Consider the following 26,169-nt stretch of genomic DNA (forward strand, 5'->3'; position numbering starts at 1 on the left):
TCATGGTGTGTTGTAATGAAAGGGATTTAAGATTGCTGATTTACACTGCTGATCTTATTTGCTATTTTTAATTTGGACCACAAGCATGTAACCTAACCCAGACAAAAAGACATATTGTTACTTGAGGCAGGAGACAGCATGATACCTGTTCTCTACTCTTTGTAGTGAAAGAACAAATTTTTGATTTTTTTAGAATTTATATTTCCATGTGGCAATATGGTAATGGCAATATTGCTTTGGAAAAATCTTCTTCTTTTGTCTTCTCCCGTTAGGGGTCGCCACAGCGGATTATCTGTCTTCATACTACCTTGTCTTCTACATCTGCCACTTTCAAATCAACTACCTGCATGTCTTCCCTCACCACATCCATAAACCTCCTCATTAGCCTTCTTCTTTTCCTTTTCCTTCATCCTCAACATTCTCCTTCCGATATACCCCATGTGCCTCCTTTGCACATGACCAAACAATTTCAATCGCACCTCTTACCTTGTCTCCAAACATCCTACATGCGCTGTCCCTCTAATAAACTAATTTGTAATCCTTTCCATTGTCATCACTCCCAATGAAAATCTCAACATCTTCAGCTCTGCTACCTCCAGCTCTACCTCCTGTCTTTTACTCAATGCCACTGTCTCTAAACCATACAACATCGCAGGTCTAACCACAGTCCTATAAACTTTTTCTTTCACTCTCGCAGATACCCTTCTATCACAAATCCCTCCTGCTATCACTCTTCTCCACCCACTCCACCCTGCCTGCACTCTTTTCTTCACTTTTCTAACACATTCTCCTTTACTTTGCACTGTTGACCACAGGTACCTAAACTCCTCCACCTTCACCACCTCTTCTCATTGCAACCACACCACTCCACTGCCATCCCTCTCTTTCACACACATGTACTCTGTTTTACTCCTACTGACTTTCATTCCCCTTTTCTTCAGCGCATACTTCCAGCTCTCCAGGCTCTTCTCAACCTGCTACCTACTCTCACCACAAATCACAATATCATCCACAAACACTATAGTCCATGCAGACTCCTGTCTGTCCTCGTCTATCAACCTGTCCATCACCACTGCAAACAGGAAAGGGCTCAGAACCGATCCCTGATGCAGTTCCACCTCCACCTTGAACCAGTTTGTCATTCCTGCTGTCACACTGTCCTTATACATGTCCTGCACCCCCCTCACATACTTCTCTGCCACACCAGACTTCCTTATACAAAACCACAACTTCTGTTGGTACCCTGTCTTACGCTTTCTCTAAATCCACAAATACACAATGCAACTTCTTCTAACCTTTTCCATACTTCTCTATTAGCATTCTCAAGCATAAAACCATACTATTGCTCACATATGGTCACCTCTTTTGCCATTTAAATAGTTGTTATGTCTCTTTAAAATGCAAACACCCCCACATCTAAAAACTGCCGTATGCATGATATCATTTATTGCAAGTTTGGCGCCTCTACGTGAAGCCAGCTATAAAATAGGGAGTAATAAACCGTCACTTGGGAAGACAAAACTTACTGACTTTTTTGAGGTGTCATTTTCACATTCTGTCTTTCTACTATATTTATTTACTCCATGTCAGGGTTTTTGTATTCAAAATAAATTACTAATCTTTCATTATTAATGGGCCCTGTTATGCGGGGGTGCTCAGAAGAAAGCAACCCTTATTTGAAGCTAGTAGCCTAGTAGCACTGCATCCACTTATTTTCCTCATTCATCATCTTCTCAAAATACTTTCTCCAACTTCTTAATACACTCTCCTGAACTAGTCAACACATTTAAATCTGCATTCTTCATTGCTCTAACTTGTAGCACCTTCTTCCCAGCTCGGTCTCTCTGCCTGGCCAATCAGTAAAAATCCTTTTCTCCTTCCTTAGTGTCCAACTTCTCATACAGCTTCTCATATGCGTTTTCCTTGTCTTTTGCAACATTCCTCTTTACTTGCTGTTGCATCTGCTTGTACTTCTGCCTACTTTTCTCATCTCTCTGCTGATCCCAATTCTGTTTCGCCAACCTCTTGCTCCCTATACTTTCCTGCACTTCTTCATTCCACCACCGTGTCTTTGTCTTTCTTTCCAGATGTCATGTTAAGTACCTTTTTAGCTGTCTCCCTTTTGCAGTAGTTGCCCATTAATCCAGCACCTCAGTTTGCACCATCTATATCTTATTCTTCTTTTAGTCCTCACTATCCTCCTCTTCTTCTTCAACTCCAAAGCCATCCTACAGACCACCATGATGCTGTTCAGCTACACTGTCCCCCACCAACACCTTACATTCTTCAATGTTCTTCAGGTTGCATCTCCTGCATAGCACATAGTCCACCTGTGTGCATTTCCTCCACTCTTATGTCAGCCTATGCTGCTCCTTCTGCTTAAAATAACTATTCACCACTGCCATTTCAACCCTTTTAGCAAAATCTACCACCATCTGCCCTTCCACATTTCTCTACTCAAGACCATACTTACCCATTACTTTCTAGTCACCTCTTTTCCCTTCTCCAACATTCCCATTGAAGTCTGCCAATCTCCAATCTATATTTCCTAGGTACACTTTCCAGAATTTTTTTTCTCCTCCATCTTACAACCCACTGATGACATTTTTCATCACCTCTTCAACATCCAGCTTCATGGTTATCACCCTATCAGAAACTCTCTTCACCTCCACTACACTCTTATTGTACTCTTCCTTCAGGATCACCCCTACACCATTCCTCGCTCCATCCACACCATGGTAAAAGACTTTTTCAGGCCTTACTACCTTTCCACCAGGTCTCCTGAAAACACATGCCTACCTTTCACCTCTCCATCAAAATAGCTACCTCTCCCCTGACCAGTATAGTACCAACATTAAAATGACCAACCCTAACCTCCACTCTTAAACCCTAACCTCCACACTTGAAATGACCACCCTAACCTCCACTCCACCTTCAAAAGGTGCTGAAGCTACTTAACAGCTGGAACACTGTTTCTTACATTTAGTTGCTTTATTGTTCAAATGTAAGGTATTCATCCTAATGCGTTTTTGAGTAACTACAATGAATATACCTGTAATATACCTGTGGCATCTGGTATGGAATTTAGGTCCGGTATGAAATTTAGGTTTGCGATCCACATATTTGATTGGAATGTTTTGCACTAGATGCCCTTCCTAACGCAACCCTCTGTTTATCCATGCTTGAACCAGCACAAAGTGTGCACTGGCTTGTGCGAGTAATTAGCAGGAAGTCATTCCTAGCCGTCAGCAGCCTTCCTTCATTAAGAGCCCATTTTCAGCTTAGAAGAGTGGCCAGAAAGGACTTGCACATACCCACAGTACCCTGAGCCAAACGCTTTGGAGTCAAGCCACTCTGCTGCCAGGACAGACAACTGTTCGATATCTGCTCTCCCTCTCCACTCGTTGGAATGGTTGAATTATACCATCCGGGATAGAGTTAACCTTCTGCCTGCTAATAAACAGCAAATTTATCAGGTCTTGCCGCAAACCTTAAATGCGTATTTAGTTGCTCTTCAGCACAGTGTGGCTGTCTCTGGCTTTCCCTAAGAGCAGTCAAAAGGTGCTGGAGCTACTTAACAGCTGGAACACTGTTTCTTACATTTAGTTGCTTTATTGTTCAAATGTAAGGTATTCATCCTAATGCGTTTTTGAGTAACTACAATGAAAGTGTCTTAGGAATACATAGGGAGTAGTTATAAGAGTAAGGGATGTTACAGTAACCTTCCCCCAATTGATGGCTTTTGGAAGGTGTTGATTTGAGCAGCTAATGTTGCACCTTTGTGTGTGAGTGTCTATGTCTGGGTGGGTGGGAGTGTTGTGTGTGTAGACAGAATACTAAGTAGCCAAAGTGTGTAAAATCTTAACAATATGCCAACCAAACTGCTAGATCTCACCATCTCTATTAGCTCTATCTCTCTAGAAAAATATGATATTTGTATATTGACATATGATGATCAATAATAGGTCACGCTGCCTGTTTTTTTAATGAAAAATTAATTTTAGATATGATTTTAAGATTCAAGATTTAATTTGTCACAAACAAAGTTATATACATAATACCATTTGCAGTAAAATGTATACCTGATCAGATGCTCAGAAAATTGTGCAATAAATAAAACAATCTATAAATATAAGAAAATATTTTTTTCAGATATAGTTTACTAGTGGTTTATAGTAATTTATAGTAGTACAAATTATTGAATCTGTAAAAAGAGTATAATAATATATGAATATGTTTATAATTTCTTGTAAATACTTCTGTAATTTTGACTAATGGCATTGGGTTTAGGTAAATTCGGGGTTGGCTTTATGATTTCATTATCAGTTGGTTCCTTCAAAAAACGAACCAAAAAAAAAAACTAGTGTGCATTTGCAGCGCCTCACTGCCATCAGTTCTAACATTGTCCCAAAATACAGCACTATTCGTAGTGTATGTATGTATATGTGTGTATGTGTATATATATATATATATATATATATATATATATATATATATATATATATATATATATATATATATATATATATATATATATATATATAAATATATATAAATAACGGCAAATATTTTCCACAGTGCATTTTTTCCTACAATATAGTTCTGTTTTAATGGGAAAGAGTCTGTTAATGTCAGGATTTTCTTACACCCTTTTGAACTTTTTAGCTCCTGAACATATTGTTGCATTCATCTAAAAAAAAAAAAAAAAAAAAAAAGAAAAGAAAAAAAAAAAAAAAAAAAAAAAATATATATATATATATATATAAAAGGCTGTTAAAGTCTGTATCGCTTAGAGGCTTTTGCATTGCTGTTATTCCTGTTTCTCTACTGCTGAAACACAAGCGTCAGGTCTCAAAACTTCACTTTTGTAAGCTCGATTGCTTCAGGACGTCGTTGTATTGTACTATGATGCTCTACTATTAGGAATACATATACACTTAGTGCTGCTCTCTCAGTATGTATAAAAAACTCCATAAGAATTTTTTGAGGAGGAAAATTATCATTCTTACAGGAAGCAGAGATTAATGATGCACATTTGAAAAAGGTGTCATATCAAGTAAACAGTATTTATTCTCCATATGTTGCTGTAGAATTTTTGACAAATGACTTGCTTACAGTATAATGATTCATAGCACACCCTTAGTTATAAGCTGCTTTTCAATATTTAATTTTTTTTAATCATTTTTCTAATTAATATCCCGATATAGATTGCAACCACACTGTCCTTTATGGAAGAAACTTCAAATAATGTGGGAAAATTTGATTGCAAGAGTTTAAATAAAGCTTCCCTCTTCAAAGCTTCAAGTTCGGAAATGTTAAACTAACCAGTAGCAATTTTATTAGAGTATAGAGCCTGTGCTACTTAATTTTGTCTTTTTTCTTTCTTTCTTTTTTAATGGCTTTGCCGGTGAATATGTGAGGGACAAACATCCAGTGGGGGATGGACATGTGCCAGGATTATAACACTGGCTGTTGGGTGCTTTTGAAACTGTTGCTTGCCAGTGCAGCTGAAAACTAACCCCATTCCTTTTAATGCAACTCATAAATGGCATTTATTTATCAAATCCAGACTATTAAGACTTCAATTTTTTAAACTTTGCAATAAACTTTATGAAAAACTAAATTTAATGTGCTGTGCCATGAGCACTCGGATTACTCAGTACATAGTTTTGCCATAATACATTTCACGCAGGGTTTCATCTGTGCCAGTAAAACACACAATTTGGATTAGCGGAGGTTTCCAGTATTAGGTCGGATTAGACCTTAATGGAGCAGCTTAGGCCCCTTGGTACACGATTATAACATTCTTACCAGTCTATTTCCATCAGGGCAGATGTTCTGAAATGAACAGTACCACATGGCGGCATCTCAGTGGTGACTAACACTGTCATAATCGAGCTTTTAGTGACCTTTGTAATAGTAGTTTTGGAAAATCAAAAAATGACAGTGAATTGGCACTTGTGTAATTACTAACTAACTAACTAACTAACTAACTAACTAACTATATATATATATATATATATATATATATATATATATATATATATATATATATATATATATATATATACCTCACTATGAGGAAAACAGGTTATTTTTTGGATAGAAAGCTATCACTTTACTTTACAGCAACATGCCACTTCTCCTTATGTATTTCTCCAATACTGGCCTCTGGAGATCTTTGTATTAGTGTGTGATTGAATCTGATTGATTCCTGAGTGCCAACTCCATTTCTCATGTCTTAATGTTCTTATTTCCCTGTTAAAACAATAAGTATCACAGGTCAGCACATTGAGAAGGTGTGACTGGTGTGTTGCATTTGATGGATTAGTCTGTAAGCATTTTTCATCTTTACTGACATTCTGCTTATTAGTGTTTGCATAGTCAATTAATCATCTTTAATTATGTAAAAAAAAAATGCTAATTTACTCAAACAAACTTTCCATTTTGTATGTTTCTTATACCATATATCCATATGTTTTACATGCATATACAATATACAGACACCTGAATATCATTGCTTGTTGAATTTCATTATTCCTTCTGCTATTCGCTGTTATAATAAGCTCCACTTTTCTGGGAAGACTTTCCACTAAATTTTAAAGTGTGGCTATTTGCGATCGTTGAACAGCATGAGCATTAGTGAGATCAGACACTGATGCAGGGTGAGGAGATCTCTGGTGCAGTTAATCTCAAAGCTTTTTAGTAAGGGTGAGGTCTGACCTCAGGCCACTCAAGATGGTCCACTCCAAACCATGTAAATTCTATCTTCATTGAGCTGGCTTTGTGCACAGCGGCAGTATCATGCTGGAATAGTGTTTGGGTCTCCTAGTTCTAATCAATGGAATATCGAAAGCTACTGCATCCAAAGACATTCTATACAATCATGTGCTTCCAATCATGGAAGAGCCACATATGGCTGGAAAAAGGGGTTTTTTGAATACTTTTGTCCCTGTAGTATATTTTCAAATGTTTTGCATTTCTTTTTGAGTATACTTATTCTGTATTCCATATGTAACACCATGCACGCAAGCCTGCCGTTTGTGTGCTGTCTGCACCTCATACATAAGCATTCAAGGGAGGATGACACAAAAAAGTGAGTGCCTGAAAAAGAAAACGAAAGTGTGGTTGATTAAACCTTGTGCAATAATAATAGTCAAATTGATCTTGTATTTCCTATTTAAGATTACAGTAAACCAAATATTAGATTACAGAACCAATTTCTGGATATGTTTTACTAATTTCAAGCTTGAAATAGTCTCCTTTGATTAGCATAAATATTTTTTTTATGCCAATTTTATACCTTTTTATTGTATTTCTGAAAAAAAAACAAAAAAACAAGATTGTAGTAAATGTATAGAATACATTATAGAACTAGGCTTAAGCATGCTATATTTATTATCATTTATTTAATTGTAATTCTACAGTATGAAATCAGTACAGGTTGTAGATCGGTTTGAATTTAGGTTCACTTGCATATTTCTTACGTGTAATTATGCTGACTCAGTACCTTTTAAAATGATACTTTCATAGTAATCGTTAAATCAGAAAATTTTTTTATTTGGAATGTGTCCTCATGTGGGCAAATAGATCGCTAAGGTGGCGTATGATAAATATCGCCACCAGTGTTGGGCAGTAACGCGTTACCAGTAACCTGCTACTGGTAACGCATTACTTTTGACAGTAACTAATACTGTAACGCGTTACTATTAAAAATTAAATAACTCAGTTACCGTATGGTGCGTTACATTGTTTCTCAAAGTGTAAATATGCTTATTATTTCACTTTAGTTGAGTATAAAGACAAAAACTTTTAAGTCAAATGTAAGCTGTGTTTTTCTGGTTCGAAGGTCTACTGCGATAAACAGCAACTCCAATCTGTTAAAGCTCCTCCAGGAACTCCATGCTAGAAGCTAGAAGCTAACCTGGTGTTCTGTTCTACATTGTTGATAGTGTTCATACTTAAGCTGTGAAAGGAAAATTTTTAAGAGATCAACACAACAGCAGAAGCCACTTTAGTTTTTGATTGTGAATATATTATTCAGCTTGTTTTGTTATTTATTTCAGAAGTCCTTGTGATATATTCAGTTTGTGCTGGTCTGACTTTAATAAAATAGTGTTTAAAAATTACTTTGTGTTTAAGTTAGTTTTGTGTATGTATAGACCATAACACATAAAAGAGCAATAATGGGAACATTAAAGAACATTCTATAAAAAAGTAACTGAAAAGTTACGGTAAGATAAAAGTAACAGTAACGCATTTGGTGTAAGTAATCAACAAAGTAACTAAGTTACTTTTTATATGAAGTAACAAGTAACTGTAACTAGTTACTATTTTTTAGTAACTAGCACAACACTGATCGCCACTACAATGGTTAACTATTTTAGATTCTGCATTTACATTCCCTCGCATATGAGTCAGTGATAGAGGTGAGCTTTTGACACTGTTCGCTCTGGGGTGGAGTGAAGTTGTATGATTTACTGCGACTCCACACGAGGGAGTAATCAATGAACAGAAAGAGGGGAGGAGGGGGCAACGGCTAGCAGCCATGTCATTTCAGATGCCAAGTCTGCTCCAGTGGCCTGACTCTAAGAAGACCTGAATTAAAAAAGAAAAATCAATTGGGTTGATATCCCCTGCTAAATCCTGTTCTAAAATAGAAACGTTACAACTCTTCTATAAGTTTCTGGACGTGATCTATACACAGGGAATAAAGCAGCACAAAACCCTAGGAGGTCTCTTCCAGCCACTGCATCACTTACTGATGGAGAAATTGATTGACTTGTACAGGAAATAAACAAAACATTGTGGACCCCTGACCATAAGATTTGTATGTGCTTTTTGAACATCACATTCCACGTATAGTCCCCTTTTGCAGTTATAATCACCTTCACACTTTTGGGAAGATGTTGCACTGGATTTTCAAGTGTGTTTATGGAGATTTGCGCTCATTCAGACACAAGGGTGTACTGATGTAGGGTGAAGAGGCCTTGGGTGCAAGTTAGCATTCCATTTCATCCCATATGTGTTCACTGGGGTTGAGGCCTGAGCTTTATAGCAGGCCACTCAAGATCTTCCTCTCCAATCCGAATTCACTTGTATGCCTCCAATTTCCAAAGAACCACATAGGGCTGGTAAAGCCAGTTGTCCCAGTACTTTTGTCCATGTAGGTTATATATCTTTTTGACTAAAAAAAACAAAAACTATATATTTTTTTAAATGTGTGATTGGTGTGCGAGATTTAGTAGCAGATCAATCATCAAAAAAGCCAGTGAGTTTAAGTGATGAAATGAATCACTAGTTTGCTGAGAGCTATTATAAGAAAGTGCCGTGGACAAATGGTGTCTTGTGATGCTGACTCAAGCAAATCTCAGGGCCGAGTGGAGAGGATGTGGGTCTGAGAACACTGTGGGGCTCTGGAGGATCTCAGCTCATCAAGCAGAACAGGAAAAACGGGCAGTGTGGTATTATTCTGTGGTAACTAAACACTTTTGGGACGACTTGTGTGTTGTTACTTACATGTAATTCGCTTGAATGTGCAATTCCGGTGGTTCACTGTATTGCAGATATTGCAGAATATAAAAGTTGAGTTTGAGAAGCGATAAAAAGCCCATGGGCTTTTGCTTTACAGTGCATACTCCATATACCTTCCAAACACGCCACACTTGATTTAAAGGCATAATTGCTTTATACTATAATTTGCATGGTCTTGTATGTTCTTGCTATAGATCTGTTTCATGCTATGTGCACTGGTGTCTGAGCGTGGATGATGCATCTCAGTCGGTTTTTAAGCATTTTTCAAGCCGATGCATGCAATATGCTCTATGATTGAGCAGGATTTAGCGCCTGTGCCTACACATTTTCCTCCGTGCTAATGGATGCCCCTTTGTTGCTGTTACTCACACGAGGCCTGCGTAAAGAAGCCAGAGAGTTAATGTGCATGGCCACCAGTCAACCCTCCCTGCGCAAGAGGATGAAAACTCGTCCATTTTTTTCTCTCTCTGTCTAAAACCGATCACATCCAATATGTCAAATGAATCAGTTCTGCTTAAGTGGACCAGGTGTGCTCAATTTTCTGGATATAAATCGTATAGCCTTAGCCTCAGATGTTCCCAGGTTTGACTGCCAATTACAGTTTGTGTTTGTTTTTTTCTTTCTTAGCATTTCGTACTGCCAGGAAATGTCTCGGCTGTGACATTGAAAACACACACACACAAAAAAAAGAAAAGCTGATCATTTAGTTGCTGTACTCAGCAGTCGCACTGACACATCTACTTGCGTCCATAATCATAGGCTATCGAGGGCTGTTGTGCGCAAATTTGTATGTGTGTAGCCTCAAGCACTCTCAGCAGCTCATCCAGAGGGATGTAAACAACATAAGGGTGAAACACTGCAAAGTAAATGTATAAATATTCAAATGAGTGGGTGTTTGCTGTTGTCCGGTCTGCATGAGTGATAGAACAAGCCAAAAAGATCTGTTGTTGTTTTTTCTTTTCTTGTTGTTTCTTTCTTTTTTTTTGTTTATTTTTTTGTGTTTTGCTCTATGTTAGCTAGAGTTGCATCTTAGTGCTGCCATTTTTACATGCTGGGAAAAAAAAGAGCTAATTTACAAGTTTATATAGAAGGTGCTTTCATAAAGCAATAATAAGGTTTATGATGATCATCCAAAGATCCATAAAGTTTCTCCCCCTCGGTTTTGTTTCATCATCTTTCACGTACGAGAGGCAAATAAATATTTAATTTGAGTGTTGCAGCCCAGTGGCAGCATTCGAGAAAGTGTCAGGCGGCTGCACTGTTGGATGTTGAACGGTCTTCTGGGAGAATCACAAGAAAGCAGTGGAGAAAAGAGGGGTTTGATCAAGACCAGCTGTCAGTTCTTTCTCTTTATCGTCTTACTGAAGAAAAGTGTTCAGCAGCAACATAATAAGCTTATTTGATGCTGAAAGGAAGTGGCGAAGTTTTAACTACTCTCACGTCTCTCTCTTTCTATCTATCTTTCTCCATAACTATATTCAAAATACCGCTAGCACTCCAATAAGACTGAGGTTACCGAGAGTGTATGACTTTTGTTCCATGTCAAGTGTCAAAAATAAATATCTCTCATAGTTTTACAGTCTTCTAAATTAAAAAACTCTAACCCTAACCCAGTGAATATACGATTCTAGAGGCTTTTAACCCAATAAACTGGACAAAGCACAAACTAATTTAATCTGCTCATAAACATAGCATCTGCCTCTGCTATCCATTAACATTTATAATAACATCAGACACACAAATTATTTCCACCTATTTTACCCTAACAGGGTTTATATAAATAGGTCTCTTCGATGATAGTTGACAGTTCTAGCTTTGTAAACGGTTTCTACCTGAGTGTGAAATCCTCTTTGTCTAAGCCAAAGGGCAGGAGCAAACATGTGGTGTGATGATAAACTAGCTAATCACAGAGTGCTAATATTTATTTTCAGCATACTATTGCTAGTTCAGTATCTCTTATACACAACAGTTCAATGAATAAGAAACTTACATTGAGTAACATTACAGACAAAATGCAACTAAAAGATTTTTGTTTGCTGACTAAAAGAGATTTTGAAGAAGTTTACTTCTCGAAGACATGCTTTATAGCACATCGGTTAGCTAGTTAGCTTAAAATAATTTGTGCATTTCTAATAATGGTGCTTCTGCTGAGATTTGGCTTTAACTTTTCCTCTTCATATTATCTTTCATATTTTAAGAAAAATATTGTTTGTGATGACGGATAATGTTGCTAATGCTACTGCAGTAACTGTTTTGAACTAGGAAGTGGAATTTTACATGGTGAAATGAAACATCCCAGTAAATTTATAGGAAACTCTTGAAACTCTGCTTGACCAATTAAAAAAGTGAACTGGAACATACCCTTATATAAAGAAAAAATAATGTTTACAGGATGAATTATAATGATGTAAAGTCAAGTCAAGTTTATTTCTATGGCGCTTTTCATAACAGACATTGTCTCAAAGCAGCTTTACAGAATTTAACAATGATGTATATTTATCCCTGATGAGCAGCCATGGCGACTGTGGCAAGGAAAAACTCCCATAGATGTTATAAGGAAGAAACCTTGAGAGGAACCAGACTCAAAAGGGGAACCCATGCAGATTTGGGTGACATCAAGAGTGTGATCATAAATCTTTAAACAATACAGAACACTGGAGAGTGAGAACTAACATGAGCACTGGAATGTAAGATTATGAGTAATGTTCTTTCTACACTCTTTTACAGTCATTTGTGGTTATAGAACTAGGAGCTACTGAGCAACTCATAAAATAGCTTAACATTTATGATCATCACAGATACAACAGCGGCTTGTCCATGCCAGAGCCTTTAAACGCTCAAGGAGGTCCAGTGTTCAAACTACACAGGAAGTGGGATCCAATTGGCACTGGTACGTCTCTAGATGGTTCGGGATGTTTGCGGGGTCGGCATCTACTTCTTTAAAGGTCCACAATCTTCATGAGGTGGAACGTGACTGGAGCTGCGCAACCTCAGGATGCCTCGGGATGGGTAAAGAAAGAGAAGCAGTGGAGAGGAATTAGCGTAGCTGCTGTTCATGATGTTAAAAGCACAAGTTGATAATGTGCATTTGATCAGATGTACTGGAGCACAAGGTTATGATGTGATGTGTTTTATGTGTAGGCTTTGCTAAAAAGATAAGTTTTTAATTTGCACTTAAACTGGGTGAGTGTGTCTGAGCCCCGAACACTGTCAGGAAAACCATTCCAAAGTTTAGGAGCTAAATCTGAAAAATTCCCTACCACCTTTAGTGGACTTTGCTATTCTAGGAACTACTAGAAGTCCAGAGTTTTGAGATTTCTGTGGCAGATTATAGCGTGTTAGAAGACTGTAAATATAATGGAGAGCTAAACCATTTAGTGTTTTGTAAGTAAGTAGCAGTAGTTTGTAGTCAATTTGAAACGTAACAGGTAGCCAGTGTAGGGATGATAAGATTAGGGTTATATGATCATATTTTCTTGACCTTGTGAAAACTCTGGCTGCTGCATTCTGGACAAACTGTAGCTTGTTTATTAATGATGCAGGACATCCACCTAGTAACGCATTACAGTAGTCTATTGTGGAGGTCATGAACGCATGGACGAGCTTCTCTGCGTCAGATATAGATAACATATTTCTTAGCTTAGCATGTGTACATAAAGGCACCACAATGTAGACCTCCATCTGCAGACCTCCAATGTGTCTCAGTTTAAAGACAGATACAGTACATGCAAACATGTTTTATCTGTAGTATTTCAGCTAGCAATAACATGATTACACTTTCATTTACAATAATAATTATACTGAAACCTTGAGTATCAGCTGATATCAATATGGTTTTAGATCAGACATTTTGTGAAACTTTTCAAACAAAAAGCATGTCCTCTTTAAATATAACATATACTTTAAAATAAAGTATAAAGAAAAATATTTCATTTGTGCTACCAAAAAAGTTATAATTTCTGAGGCGTGGACTCCAGATGTGCTAAGGTTTCTGGCATTAACCAAGACGTTAGCATCAGATCCTTTAAGTAAACCTTTAGGTTGTGAGGTGAGGCCTTCAGGGATTGGATTTGTCTCTGTGCTTGATCAGACACATTTGGATTCCTTATGCATTTTGCTAGTTAAGCTGGGTCAGCCTCATAGGATTTGCCATTTTTGGACATGCTCTGACCTAGCCATCATGATTTGACTCTTGTCAAAGTAGCTCAGACCCACTTGACTATTTTTTCCTTCTTACAACACCTCAACTTCGAAAAGTGACTTTTCACTTGCTATTTAATATTCCTCACCTCTCTACCGTACCTTTGTGGCACGATGTTACTCACGTCTCCGTTCAGTGGTTTTAATGTTATAGCCAATCAGTGTAAATCTAAATCTAATCCCAAGCTCTTGCTATTTGTTACAGGATTCTATATATTTTTTCCACCATATATTTTTACAGGTATTGGTCTCACACCAATACATCTCTAGGCATAGCGAATCTAAATGTTGTAAAAACATCGGTTTAAACATTGCCTGTCCTTTTATTCTTAATCAACCAACTTTCAGGGCAATGCTCATAGAAAACATTCAGAGTTTTACAACAAAAAAAGCTAGATTGCAATCTATGTACAACAAATAAGTGTCTGTTTTATGTATTTTGCTTTATTTTGGCAGGATCTAAAGGTACATGTTTTGCCACATTTCAATAGGCAGTTCATCATAGTAAGTAAGGAACAGGATTTAAAGAAACAAGTAAACCAGAGTAAAGTGATTCTGAAGATCGTTCTGTTCATAGCTCGCTGTGAGTGGCCATTAAATTGCTTTTAACTTCAAAGCACTAAGAGCAAAGCTACGTTCAAATGTCCTTCTAAAGCAAATGCAGATTATTGCAATTCTATTGCATGACTCTACTAAAGGTTTTATAGCAATATAGTGAGTACATCTAAAACTTTCTCAGTAACTTGCTAATTTATGGCTTTTACTGTCTCTGGAATATGACTTTTTAGGTGAGAATTGCTCGGTGTACTCGTGTTTGTTATAAGAGACCAAAAATAAGTGTTGTATAACACATCAGGCCATGCGAAACACAATCGTTTATTGTGCTTAAGTGTCATAGGCAGGTGTTATACAAGCACGGCAAGGTCTATAGAACAAAAGGCCACAGGATGTTATGCGATTTGTCTGAGTAGGTAAACAGCAGATGGTGAGAAGTGCCTTTTCCAGTGGCGCATGCTTTATTTATCTGCCCACCTGAACGACCCATGCCTGGGTGCTTTAACGTTTCAGGGTTAACTATTTCTTTCTGTTCTGGCTGAGTGCATGGCCGCCAGAGGCGTAGGTAAAATCAGCTTGTTTATCAGCGTTGTGTTTGTCGTTCCACCTCCCCGTCCCGTTTGACATTTTCAATGTACATCATCCATGACTGATTCTCTCACAATCCAAATGAGTTCGACCTCAATCACAAATGAAGGTATCGGGCCCCTTCCGTAATCTCCATATTTCCACAATTACATGTATAATGAGTTGTGCCAAGGCTTGATGAGGACAAAAGGCTGGTAATGGGCCCATCTTAAATGAAAAGGGTTACCTTGAGCAGAAGACGCATGTCCTGCCATGAAGCATGACTGCAATATTAAGACAACTTGGCCCAAAGTGGCGTGGTCCAAGTTTCCCAGATATTTCCAGATGATTCACTAAGGAGATTTGCAATGGCATTTTTTTGTTTTAGGCATCAAAATTGTTTTTTCTCACACTTGGTGGGTGCATATAGTTAGTTCTAGGTATCATTTTTTGTTCTTGGCCTATCACACTTGAAAGCCTAGAGAAGATAGAGGGGAAAAAAAACTGTAGCTGTTCATAAGCATACTGAGTAAGGTAGGGTTACTGATAGTGCATAATGAAAACTAATACTGTGCCTAGGTGCCATGCAAGCCAGAGATATGTTTTATATCTCATTATATCCCAAACGGCCAAAGCTCAATACCATGTACAGCCAGAAATAATCCGTTGGGAAATAACCCACCAAGAGTGCAACGCTGGTGCGGAAATGAAATTACAAAGCCACTTGTAAGTGAGTGTCTGTATGTGCTGAGAGGCCAGGAGGGCTCTCTCTTTCTCTCTCTCTCTCTCTCTCTCTCTCTCTCTCTCTCTCTCTCTCTCTCTCTCTGTCTCTGTGTGTGTGTGTGTGTGTGTGTGTGTGTGTGTGTGTGTGTGTGTGTGTGTGTGTGTGTGTGTGTGTGTTTTCAACATTTAATGTGTTCCATTTAGGGGTCCATTTGAAAATGTGTGCCATATGCGAATAATTGATTGCCATTTTGGCTTCATTCAAGCAACTGTTAAAATCAAAAATAGAAAAAAGGCCTATAGAACGAGGGTACTGACTCTGTATTATATATTTTCCATCTTTATGTCAATAGTAATATTTTTAAATGCATAAATCTGTGACTGCACAAAATAGCATAAAGGTTCCATGTAGCATGACAGGTAGAAGTGCTATATATTCTGCAGGATTAGCAAATAAATATAGCTATATAACATGTTCTAGGTTCATAATTCTGGGTTAATTTTCAAGCATTTTAGGTTTTAAAAAATTAACCCAGAATTATGAACCTAGAACATGTTATATAGCTATATTTATTTGCTAATCCTGCAGAATATATAGCACTTCTACCTGTCATGCTACATGGAACCTTTATGCTATTTTGTGCAGTCACAGATTTATGCATTTAAAAATATTACTATTGACATAAAGATGGAAAATATATAATACAAAAAAAAAAAAAAAAAAAAAAAAAAAAAATGAGGTCCCCTGGTGGTCTAGTGGTTAAGATGCAGCGCTCCCACCGCTGCGACCCGGGTTCGTTTCCCGGTCAGGGAACCATCCCCAGCCACTCTTAGTGCCGGTCCCAAGCCCGGATAAATTGGGGAGGGTTGCGTTAGGAAGGGCATCCAGCGTAAAACATGTGCCAAGTCAAACGTGCGGAGGATCCGCTGTGGCGACCCCTAACGGGAGAAGCCGAAAAGAAAGTTTAAAGTTTTTTTTTAGGTTTTAAAAAATGACAATAAAATAAGAAAATAAAAATAAAAATCAGAATCAAGTCAGTAGCTTTTATTAAAAAAAAAAAAAGGAAAGACATTATAGAGAGAGCGAAAGCTTAACACATGCTCTTGCATCTAAAGGTCTTTTATTGGCTTGAAAAAGGTTAGTCAGGTATTATCATCTATGCACTTCCCTTACTTTCTCTTACTTTATCACCATATCCAGTTTGGTATATTGTCTACTATACTGTTGTTTTACAGTATATTATGAGAGCTGGCACTTTTTTTGCATTGTCACTCTGACAAACACCAGAGCACACTTATCTTCCTCCTCTTCTTCTTCTCTACTCCCCACAGCATATCATCCGTCTCCATGTCACTCTGTCCTTAACATCTGCCTCTGTCACACCAACCACCTGTAGGTCTTCTCTCACCACAACCATACACCCTCTCCTTCTTCTCTTTACAACCTCCTCTCTTTTACACGTATACTCAATAAAATACATTATGCCAGTGACAGGATTTAGCCAAAATCTGCATTAGACTGCATTACCCATCAATGCCCTTAACACATCACATGATAGTAAAAAGTCGCATGTTACATCATTAACACCTGATTCTTGTTGCCCCTAATTATCACACCTATTCCTGTATGTGATTGTCTTTTTTTGTGTTTTTTTTTTTTTTTTTATGTGTATTTCAGCTTCCAAGTATTCTTATAGTTTTGTTTGGTATCCATGGTTTATATTTATGCTCTTGGTGTTTATGGTTTATGGTCAATTCAATTTACGCTTACAGTTTTTCTCAGTTGCTTTGGAGCATTTCTTGAATCATCCTTAACATTTGCAAACCAGTAAGTGCATGTCTTGTTCAAACAGCACCACACATTTCTTGCAAAAGGCTGTACATTTTTTAAAATCTTAAAAAGTTCGTCACTCAAAAACATTTGTGTCAATAAAAATATCAATGAAATAAGAATGACAAGTCCTTTTTGTCATTGTTCACAAACAAGATATTCAAAAGGTTTAGTCATGTCAAAATGTCTTTTCAGTATTTCCTGATATAAACTACAGTTCGGATTACAATGATGGAAAATGCACAAGGCTGAATTTCTTCTGTACGGCATCTATGAATTTCAACAGCACAACTGTACACATTACTGTATGTGGGATATTGATTGTTTGTTTCCTGGTTGTTCATCCATTTTCAGATATTTTAATTCAGTGTTTTGCTCTGTCTGTATACGTTCGCCAGTCGAAGGATCATGAGTTTCACCTTTGACTTATTTTAGACTAATTTAAATAATTTTTTACTTTTAACTAATTTTTCATTGGTTGATCTGATGCTGTACACTCTAATTCACTAGTGACATTTAATATTCATCTGCAAAATTCATCAATTGAAGACACATTCACAAAAAAAACTTTAATAGAAATGTGAAGAAGATAAAGATCGACAGATGATGACAACTGGTCCAACCATTTTACATTCAATGACTTGCAATGAACTGATGCCTATATGGTTTGGGGGTTAAGCCTGTTCAGGTGAGAACCAGTATAATGTATTTTGATCAACATGACAAACAATAGATAATGTAGTAAACAGCAGACAATTGTACACAGTCAATTAAACACGTGTACCAACATTCACAATTTTTCAAAGCAACGAGAAAATGCTTTTATGATGAGCACAAAAGACTACATGATGTGGAGGTTGAACAAGTAGTTTTGCGAATTTCATTTCTGATCTGAGAAACGCTCCAAAGCGACTGAGAAATACTTTAATACAATCCTCTGTATTTGCATCCTTTTCTTCAGTGTGCTATACACACATTATGTGACGGCTCTTCCCTCCTGCAAAAGTAAAAATAGTAGAAATGCCCATTTTTAACCAGACGATCATCTATTGCAAAATGTTATACCGGGAAAATCACGATCAGAAAAAAATCAATATAACTCAAGCCCAAGCAGGAAGTGTAGCTATTGTTATCTAAGAATCATATCTGACCCTTGAACCCAAATATCGATTTTGATCCAACAGACACAGTGAAAGCTCAGCTGTACAACAACTACACACGTTGTGTATTGCCCTATAAAACCTTTATCACAATTTTGTTTTAATGACATGCTGGTAAAATGAAACCCTCAAAGCGCACTTGCACACCTTGCTCACTTGCCTACGCAGATAAGGGAGGAAAAAGATTACGTCTTGTTTACTGGAATGCAGACTTCTTGAGACACTGTGGTGTTCTTTCTCTCGAACGTCTCGTGCCTGCTCGTTGATTCATCTTCATCCGAGTCCCGAGGACAAAGTTGAACATAATATTTGCAGCAGTGGCAAATTGCTCCCTACTATCGCTCCCAATAAATCTCTGTAGGCAGAAACGTTTCTCTTCTGCTACAAATGATCCGAGGTAACGTCATAATTAATCACTGCTCCTCCCTGTTCTCTCCCTGAAGCGCATTTTAAGCTTAAAGGGAAGAGGACACGGGGTCGAATACAGACTTGACAGAGAAGACTTAGGTGTGTCCAAAAGAAAACAGGGCTGATTGCTGAGTTCACCGGGAAAGATAGATAATGAAACTATATCCTCGGCAAGAAATCATTAATGCTATGCCTCCGCTGCTCTTTTTTTGTAATTAAACACCAAAACAGCTATTAATTTGGATCAAGTTAATTACACAGTGAGGATGTATGATTGTTTTTGCTTTGTGCGTCATGTTTTGTGTTTCATTTTTCTTTGCTTGTTGCAGTGTAATTAGCTGTGCATGTACAGCTGTATGTACAATCAATTCGTTTTCTCTACTTTCTACTGCTTTGTACTGATTTTTATCTCTACTATCCATCATCGTCTGTGTTCTCTAGTACAATATACATATGTAACCTGATTTACATTTACTTTTCTGCTTGCTTTCCAGAGAATTAATGCCATCAACGCTGGAGGGCCAGATCACAATGGAGAAAACGCCTAGCTACTTTGTGACGAACAGTGCTCCGAAGCGCATCCACACAATGGCCAAGGACATCAAGCTGATCATCGTGGTACGCAACCCAGTGACACGAGCTATCTCAGACTACACACAGACATTGTCCAAACGGCCTGAGATCCCCACCTTCGAGGTCCTTGCTTTCAAGAACCGGACGCTGGGATTAATTGACGCCTCATGGAGCGCGCTGCGAATCGGAATCTATGCGCTTCACTTGGAAAACTGGCTACAGTACTTTCCCCTATCGCAGATGCACTTTGTGAGCGGTGAGCAGCTCATCACGGATCCGGCCGGGGAAATGACCAAGGTGCAGGACTTCCTGGGTCTCAAGCGCATCGTCACCGACAAGCACTTCTACTTCAACAAGACCAAAGGCTTCCCCTGTCTGAAGAAGCCAGAGGACAGCAGCACCCCACGGTGCCTTGGCAAGTCCAAGGGCAGGACACACCCCAAAATAGAGCCGGATGTCATCCGCAGACTGCACAAGTTCTACAAGCCCTTTAATAACATGTTTTACCAAATGACAGGGCAGAATTTCCAGTGGGAGATGGAGGATGGAGGTGACTCCCCTGGCCCACGGGACTGACAGACTGGTGTATCACTGCTCTACCAGCTTAAACCCCCCCTCATAAACCACCAATGTTCTTCATTTCTTTAAGCCATGCTACAGCACAACCAATCAAGTACTATCTGTCTGTATTTAGAGCAAACATTTCACTAGTTTGCTCTTTAATTCCATTCCCTGAAAAGCCTGGTGGCAATTTGTTGTATATACATTATTCAGTACATAAATATATTTATATTTGTGAAAAGAAGATGCTTTTATTCATTTTTGATTTTGAACACAGCGTCGCTCTAAAATCATGTCTACATGATGATGATGATGCATGCAATGAGTTAAGTGTCCTTACCCCCTTAGCCATATACATTTACTGGCCTGTTTTTGTTTGTTTGTTTGTTTGTTTGTTTAAACCACATATATGTTCTACCTTGGACCAGGGTCTCTCTCTCTCTCTCTCTCTCTCTCTCTCTCTCTCTCTCTCTCTCGCTCTCTCTCTCTCTCTCGCTCTCACTCTCTAGCTAGCAACTCATTGTGTCAAGTCATGACATTTTGGCTTTTCAAAATCGAAGCAAGTTATTAACAAAAGAACAGGAAATCTGTGACAGAGGAAGATTCAGATTTATTTCATAAAACTGCACAAGCGCCTGTATTTTTCCACTGACTTTCCCTCATATATTTTTTTTATTTTCTTTAATTGGATTTAGGACTTTACCCAACACATTCTTACTCCCGACGTGGCAAATACTGAAACATGGGCAGAAGCCTGTAGCGTCACTGCACGCATGCCGAAAAGGCGCCTTTGGCTTGACTAATTTGACGCACTCGATAATCCTATTTAAAGCCTATTTGCTTTATCTCTCCAGCACAAAATGGCAAACACATGTACTGGCTTTGAGGATGAGCCTTGTGCTTTAAAAGTCTGTTACACAAAAGGTGAAAGAATGAACAAAGCACAGTCCATAATAAAGGAAAACTCTCTGGTGATTTCTATTTTTAATGCTAGACCTGTCTGCATTGTGCTAAACTATTTAACGTACCATATTTAACTGTTATTGTTTGGCACAATGTCATTTTAGTTAACAAGGACATTTCCTTTATATAGTGGGGTCCAAAATCCAGTGAATAACACACAAAGTTCTGTTGTTGCCTTGAATTTCAAATTGAAAATGTTAAAACATTCAATATTAATCAAGATGCTGCATGATTACTGTTGAAATAAACATATTTGTGATATTATGACATCTACAATTTACTTATACACAAGATACAAAAGATATTACTTTAGATGTATTGCTCTCATTGAAGAATGTATTCAGTCCCTATGGATTAAAACGTACATCAGGTTTTGCACAGATTTTTGGAGTTAGTGCAGGAGATATACCAAATATGAAGACTTTTTTTTATTATTCATGTAACTATTCTATAAAATGTCACTTTTCACTCAGGTTATTGCTGATAATTTCATTTGTGATTAAACCTTTTGTATAGAATGTGCAAAGCATTTTCTTTCTCAGACTTTTGGACCTCAAACTTAGTCAGTCTACACAGCCAGGAAATGTGTTTGCCTTTTTTTTTTAGTTTGAGAGATGATGCAAGTGTCCTTGTGTTGATCAAAACAGTATTATAGTGAGTGAGTGAGTCTAATAGTGAAACAACTGTAGAGTAAACAGTGACCATAAAAGCTTTAATCTCTGATGCACTGGGAATTAGAATGGCTTTAATTTCTGTAACATGCATTAGCATACTTTACCACAATGACATAAAATTGAATGTGAAGCAGTACACATCACTGTGGGATCTACATCATGTCTTTAATTTCTTCCTTTTTAAATTCACAAGGCAGCGCAATCGAGTGTAGCAGTGATACAGACAAACTGGGCGGTAGGGTGTTACCAAACATCTGCTGCATAAAAAGCTCTGATGTTAAAGATAAATTGGGTACAGGACAGGGTTTGGCAATGTTGTCGATGTCAGTGTTTAAACTTTCACTAGTGTCAGAGTAAACTGTTCTGTTCTGGAGCAAAAATGGCTTTTAGGGTTGAAATTACTGGGGTTTGATTTAAATGCATGTAACATTGGATGCAAATGTACTCGCTCCGGTGGTTACACTTTTCATGCTGTGGATTAGTTCATCTCAATGAACAGCTACAGTGTGGGAACTGGGATTGATTGGTTTAATATTATTATTATTAATAATAATAATTATTATTATTATTATGATCATCATCATCATTATCCTAAAGCAATGCTGATAAAGATACTTGATCACATTTGCAAAGTAAGACCTTTGGAAGAGATTTTTACTTGCACAAATATTGGCTCCTTCTCCTTCTTAGAATCATGAATGAAGCCCTACACACTGAGTACTATGCTTCTGAATAACTGAAAGAAGTTATTAAATTCATTTACTCTGGTATTTTAATAACACTGCCTATGATAAGGTCGGATGTGATACATTTCCTTTAATTAAGTAGAAATCGACCTCATCATAAGCAGCAGAATTGAGCCTTCAGCACGGGGTTGCATGGGTTCAGCACTGACTCCAAATTTTACATGAAAAAAAAGTGATTTCTTCATATACTATTAAATATAAAACAAGATATGCTGATACTATTTCTGAACTCGGCCCTGTATAAGTCAAGAAATATTGTAGTTACATTTGTGTTATGACATTTAAATCGAGCCCTCAGGGTTGGGAGAATGAGATAAGCATTAACAGTTCTCTTTGGCTTGCGGTTCATTTATTTCCATCAATTATTTATTTCAGACACTCGATCCATCAAGACATTGTGGACGACTGCTCCCGGAAGCTTACTTATCCCGACAATATACCAGACGAAGAAAAATCCAATTCACTTTGTTTGCAGTATTGCTCCAAAGTTCACTCGGGTTTGAGGAAGGATTTTCTTCCCCTTTTTTTTTTTTCATTAATCAGGACCACAAGTGATTGTCGTTTGCCAACACAGCTGTGATTATGATAACAGGGTGTCATTACCGTCTCCTGCTTTTTTCATAAACATTGTTTTAACCGTCAACTGCAATTAAATTGCGTCTCGATTGTTTGTTTGGTTTTTTCCCCCCATCATAGTTATTGCTGTAATTTTCTTCCACTTCAACAACTTAGTCAACCAATACAGACTGCGAATCGATAAACGCAGCCCTGATCCACATCTTCAGCCGCCATTTGCTGAGATACCGCATCACTGCGTTAAAAAAAAAGAAAAAAAAAAGTCTTTTAATTTGCTATTTTGTTATTAATATTCTCTTTTAAAAAAACAGCACAATAATTATCTTTCATAGGCCCCCACAAGGACACAGGCCTGGATCAAATTTGGGTTACATGCTGCCTTTTATGAAGACAAGTACCTAAAAAAGAAAAAAAACTGTAATAGGGTGAATAGTGGACGAATGCATATTCTAATGTATGTATACATTTTTTTAGCATTGCGTTTTTATCTAGCAAACAGCTTTTTGGAACCATTATTCTGATTGTATTCAAATCTAACATCAACACCCTGTTGTAGCCAGGGGAGGGAGAAAGCATGATGTAGGGCTTGTTCGCAAAAATCTGACTTACAGATGTGCTGTGTTTATGCCGTGATCAAAAAATTACATGCACAGTGCACTTCGGGGAAATAATGATCGGAAGATCAGCGAGTCTGCACAGCAGCATCACAACGACATTCAAATGAGCACAGAGAGCGAGTTATAAGATTATGTGCGTTTTTTTTTTTACTGTAAGCTGCAAATAATGGCACAAATGCTGAGAATATTGCATTTCTGCATTAGTGCTGTATTAGAGTGGTCTAAAAGCAATTACGCTGTCTTATGTGCCCAGTGGAAGCATACGGTAGGTAAATTCTGCCCCTGGATCACTATGTAAGTGCTGAAGCTCTTTGGTGGTGTTGAAGCATTTTGAGGAAAAAAAAATAAATCCTGCATGCAGCCAGGCAGTGTTTGCTGGGTGTATGCTGTGGGCTTGGTGGGCCGGTGTGCTTATTGCCTGAGGGATTTCTATGGCCGCAGGATAGTTACACAGAGCAATTGGTTCAATGAGTAACTGCCGTGCTGCCCTTTACAATCTCACACCCGATCACTCGTCTCTGAGCTGCTGTACCCTCACATGGTTTAAAGGCTCAGATACAAGGTGATCCCCTTGTTGCCATACTGTACATACGCTCTCATTTCATATTTCTCTGTTTCCTGCTGCAAGCAGCTTCTTTCTGACAACAGCACAAGGGAGGTAAGAGAGAAAGGTGATATCTAAGGTGCTTCTTTGAAAGCTCTGCTCAAGCGCATTCTACACACATACATTATGTGATCTTTATTTATTTATTTATTTATTTATTTATTTATTTATTTATTTATTTATTTATTTATTTATTCATTTATTTATTTATTCATTTATTCACTTATTGTCTTGTTCTTTCAGAACCAAGATTGTTGTGAGACTACAATCAAAACACTGTGTGATGGGAGGGGTGATGCTTGTGTGGGAAGGAGTGTGCGTGCGTGCGTGTGTGTATATGTAGAAGATGTGACATTATGTTTGTCATAATTGAAGTGTCACTAAGGAAACAAGTATTTAAAAAAAAAAAAAAAAAAAAAAAGATACAGCTTTATGATCCGGGGATGGTGTGTATATTTGCACTTTGACGTACACATTGAACTTGAAAGGGTTTTTTTTGTTTGTTTTTTTGCTGCAGTGTATATAATTGAGGTATATAATGTATATATGTACAGTATATGAGGCCAGTCTTTTTAAATGGAGACAATAAAAAAAAAAAAGAAAAGAAAGAGAGATGATGTGAATGAACTCTGAGCCTGAAATGTTGAACTGCTGCAAGCGACATGAGTTGGGGGAATGGGGCGGTGGGAAAGAGGGGAAAGGGGGCGTGGAAAACAGCAGGTAATAGCAATTTAAAAAGCGTCTTATTTTTTAAACCCATTATAATCGTATATGCCATTGCCTTCCTTCTCTTTGAGAGCCCTTTGAAAGGTATCATTTTGTGTTTTTTTTAGTTTATGGGAAAAGGAGGTGGGGAAAAAGTGTGGGAGGGAAGCAGAGGGGATGTGGTGTGAAGAAAGAAACAGTAAGAGAAACTTGAAAAGGAATTCTTTTTTTTTTAGAAAACACATTATACAGGTCCATGCCATCTTTTCTCGTCTGTTCGAAAGCCCTTTGTTTGGTATCTTTTTATGGTAATAAAAGTGTAAGCAGGAGGATAATGTAAATCCAAGCTTGTGCTTAGTCCTGAGTTAAATCACAGGCTTTAGATTGAAATTAGGATAGGATGCTTAAGTGCGTGGAGCAGGAGCGCACAATGGTGAGTCGGATCAGCTCTTATCTGCCTTCTGATAAACGCGCCAAAAGAGGATCGCTGACTTTTCAGGCCATGTTTCAAAGCCCTCATTATGATCTCAATGTACAGATTTGGATGGTCTGTGTGTGCAAAGTGAGAAGTGAAAAGAAATGTACCAAACTGTAACATGGTTTCTATGGGTTTTTTATATGAAAATATTTTCACATCAGTTTCAAATCCTCACATATGCTATATTATAAACACACATACAGCAGATTTAATGATGATATATTTTATATGTTATTGTTTTACTATAGGTAATTGTCCCATAATGATGTCCATAAAATCTTTTCATTCAACGACCATAAAAATATCAAACAAATGGTAGGTTTAACAACATTTTATTGGCTGCTCTGGAACAAAACTGGATTAGCCAATAATTGGGGCTTCCCATTTTGGTTTGAAAGCTAGTTAAAGTAGACAGCTAGCTACACTTTAGAAATAAAAATATATCTAGGTCACAGATGATCTACTCTTGCGACAAAAATTCAATGGGATGTCGCTCTAACATTTACAGTTCAACTGCCAAATATATTTTATACCAACGTTGTTAATATGGTGAGTGTAGAGTCGAGGGTAGATTTTAATAGAGAAATCTACCACAGAAACTGTGTGAGCGTGATGCATTTCATTTAATTACACAGATGTTATTTAGTCATTTATCTAGAAAAAAAGTGCAGGTTAGGTGCTTCTTATAGTTTAT

The 26,169-nt window shown here is 37.6% G+C and overlaps 2 protein-coding genes across 2 annotated transcripts in view; both read left to right on the top strand.

The window, feature by feature from the left end:
- The window catches only part of hs3st4 (heparan sulfate (glucosamine) 3-O-sulfotransferase 4), a 116,850-nt gene extending 95,257 nt beyond the window's left edge, over positions 1-21,593 (top strand). The window contains exon 2 of the mRNA XM_083524537.1: positions 19,473-21,593. Coding sequence (XP_083380663.1) covers positions 19,473-20,127 — 655 coding nt within the window. The 3' untranslated portion in view covers positions 20,128-21,593. The remainder of the gene's footprint in view (positions 1-19,472) is intronic.
- kdm8 (lysine (K)-specific demethylase 8) overlaps positions 8,258-26,169 on the top strand; it is a 174,681-nt gene continuing 156,769 nt past the window's right edge. The window contains exon 1 of the mRNA XM_083524547.1: positions 8,258-8,263. The gene's annotated coding sequence lies outside the window, so the exon portion shown is untranslated. The remainder of the gene's footprint in view (positions 8,264-26,169) is intronic.

The sequence above is a fragment of the Silurus aristotelis genome, assembly GCF_946808225.1.
Source record: "Silurus aristotelis genome assembly, chromosome: 21".
Classification (NCBI taxonomy): Eukaryota; Metazoa; Chordata; class Actinopteri; order Siluriformes; family Siluridae; genus Silurus; species Silurus aristotelis.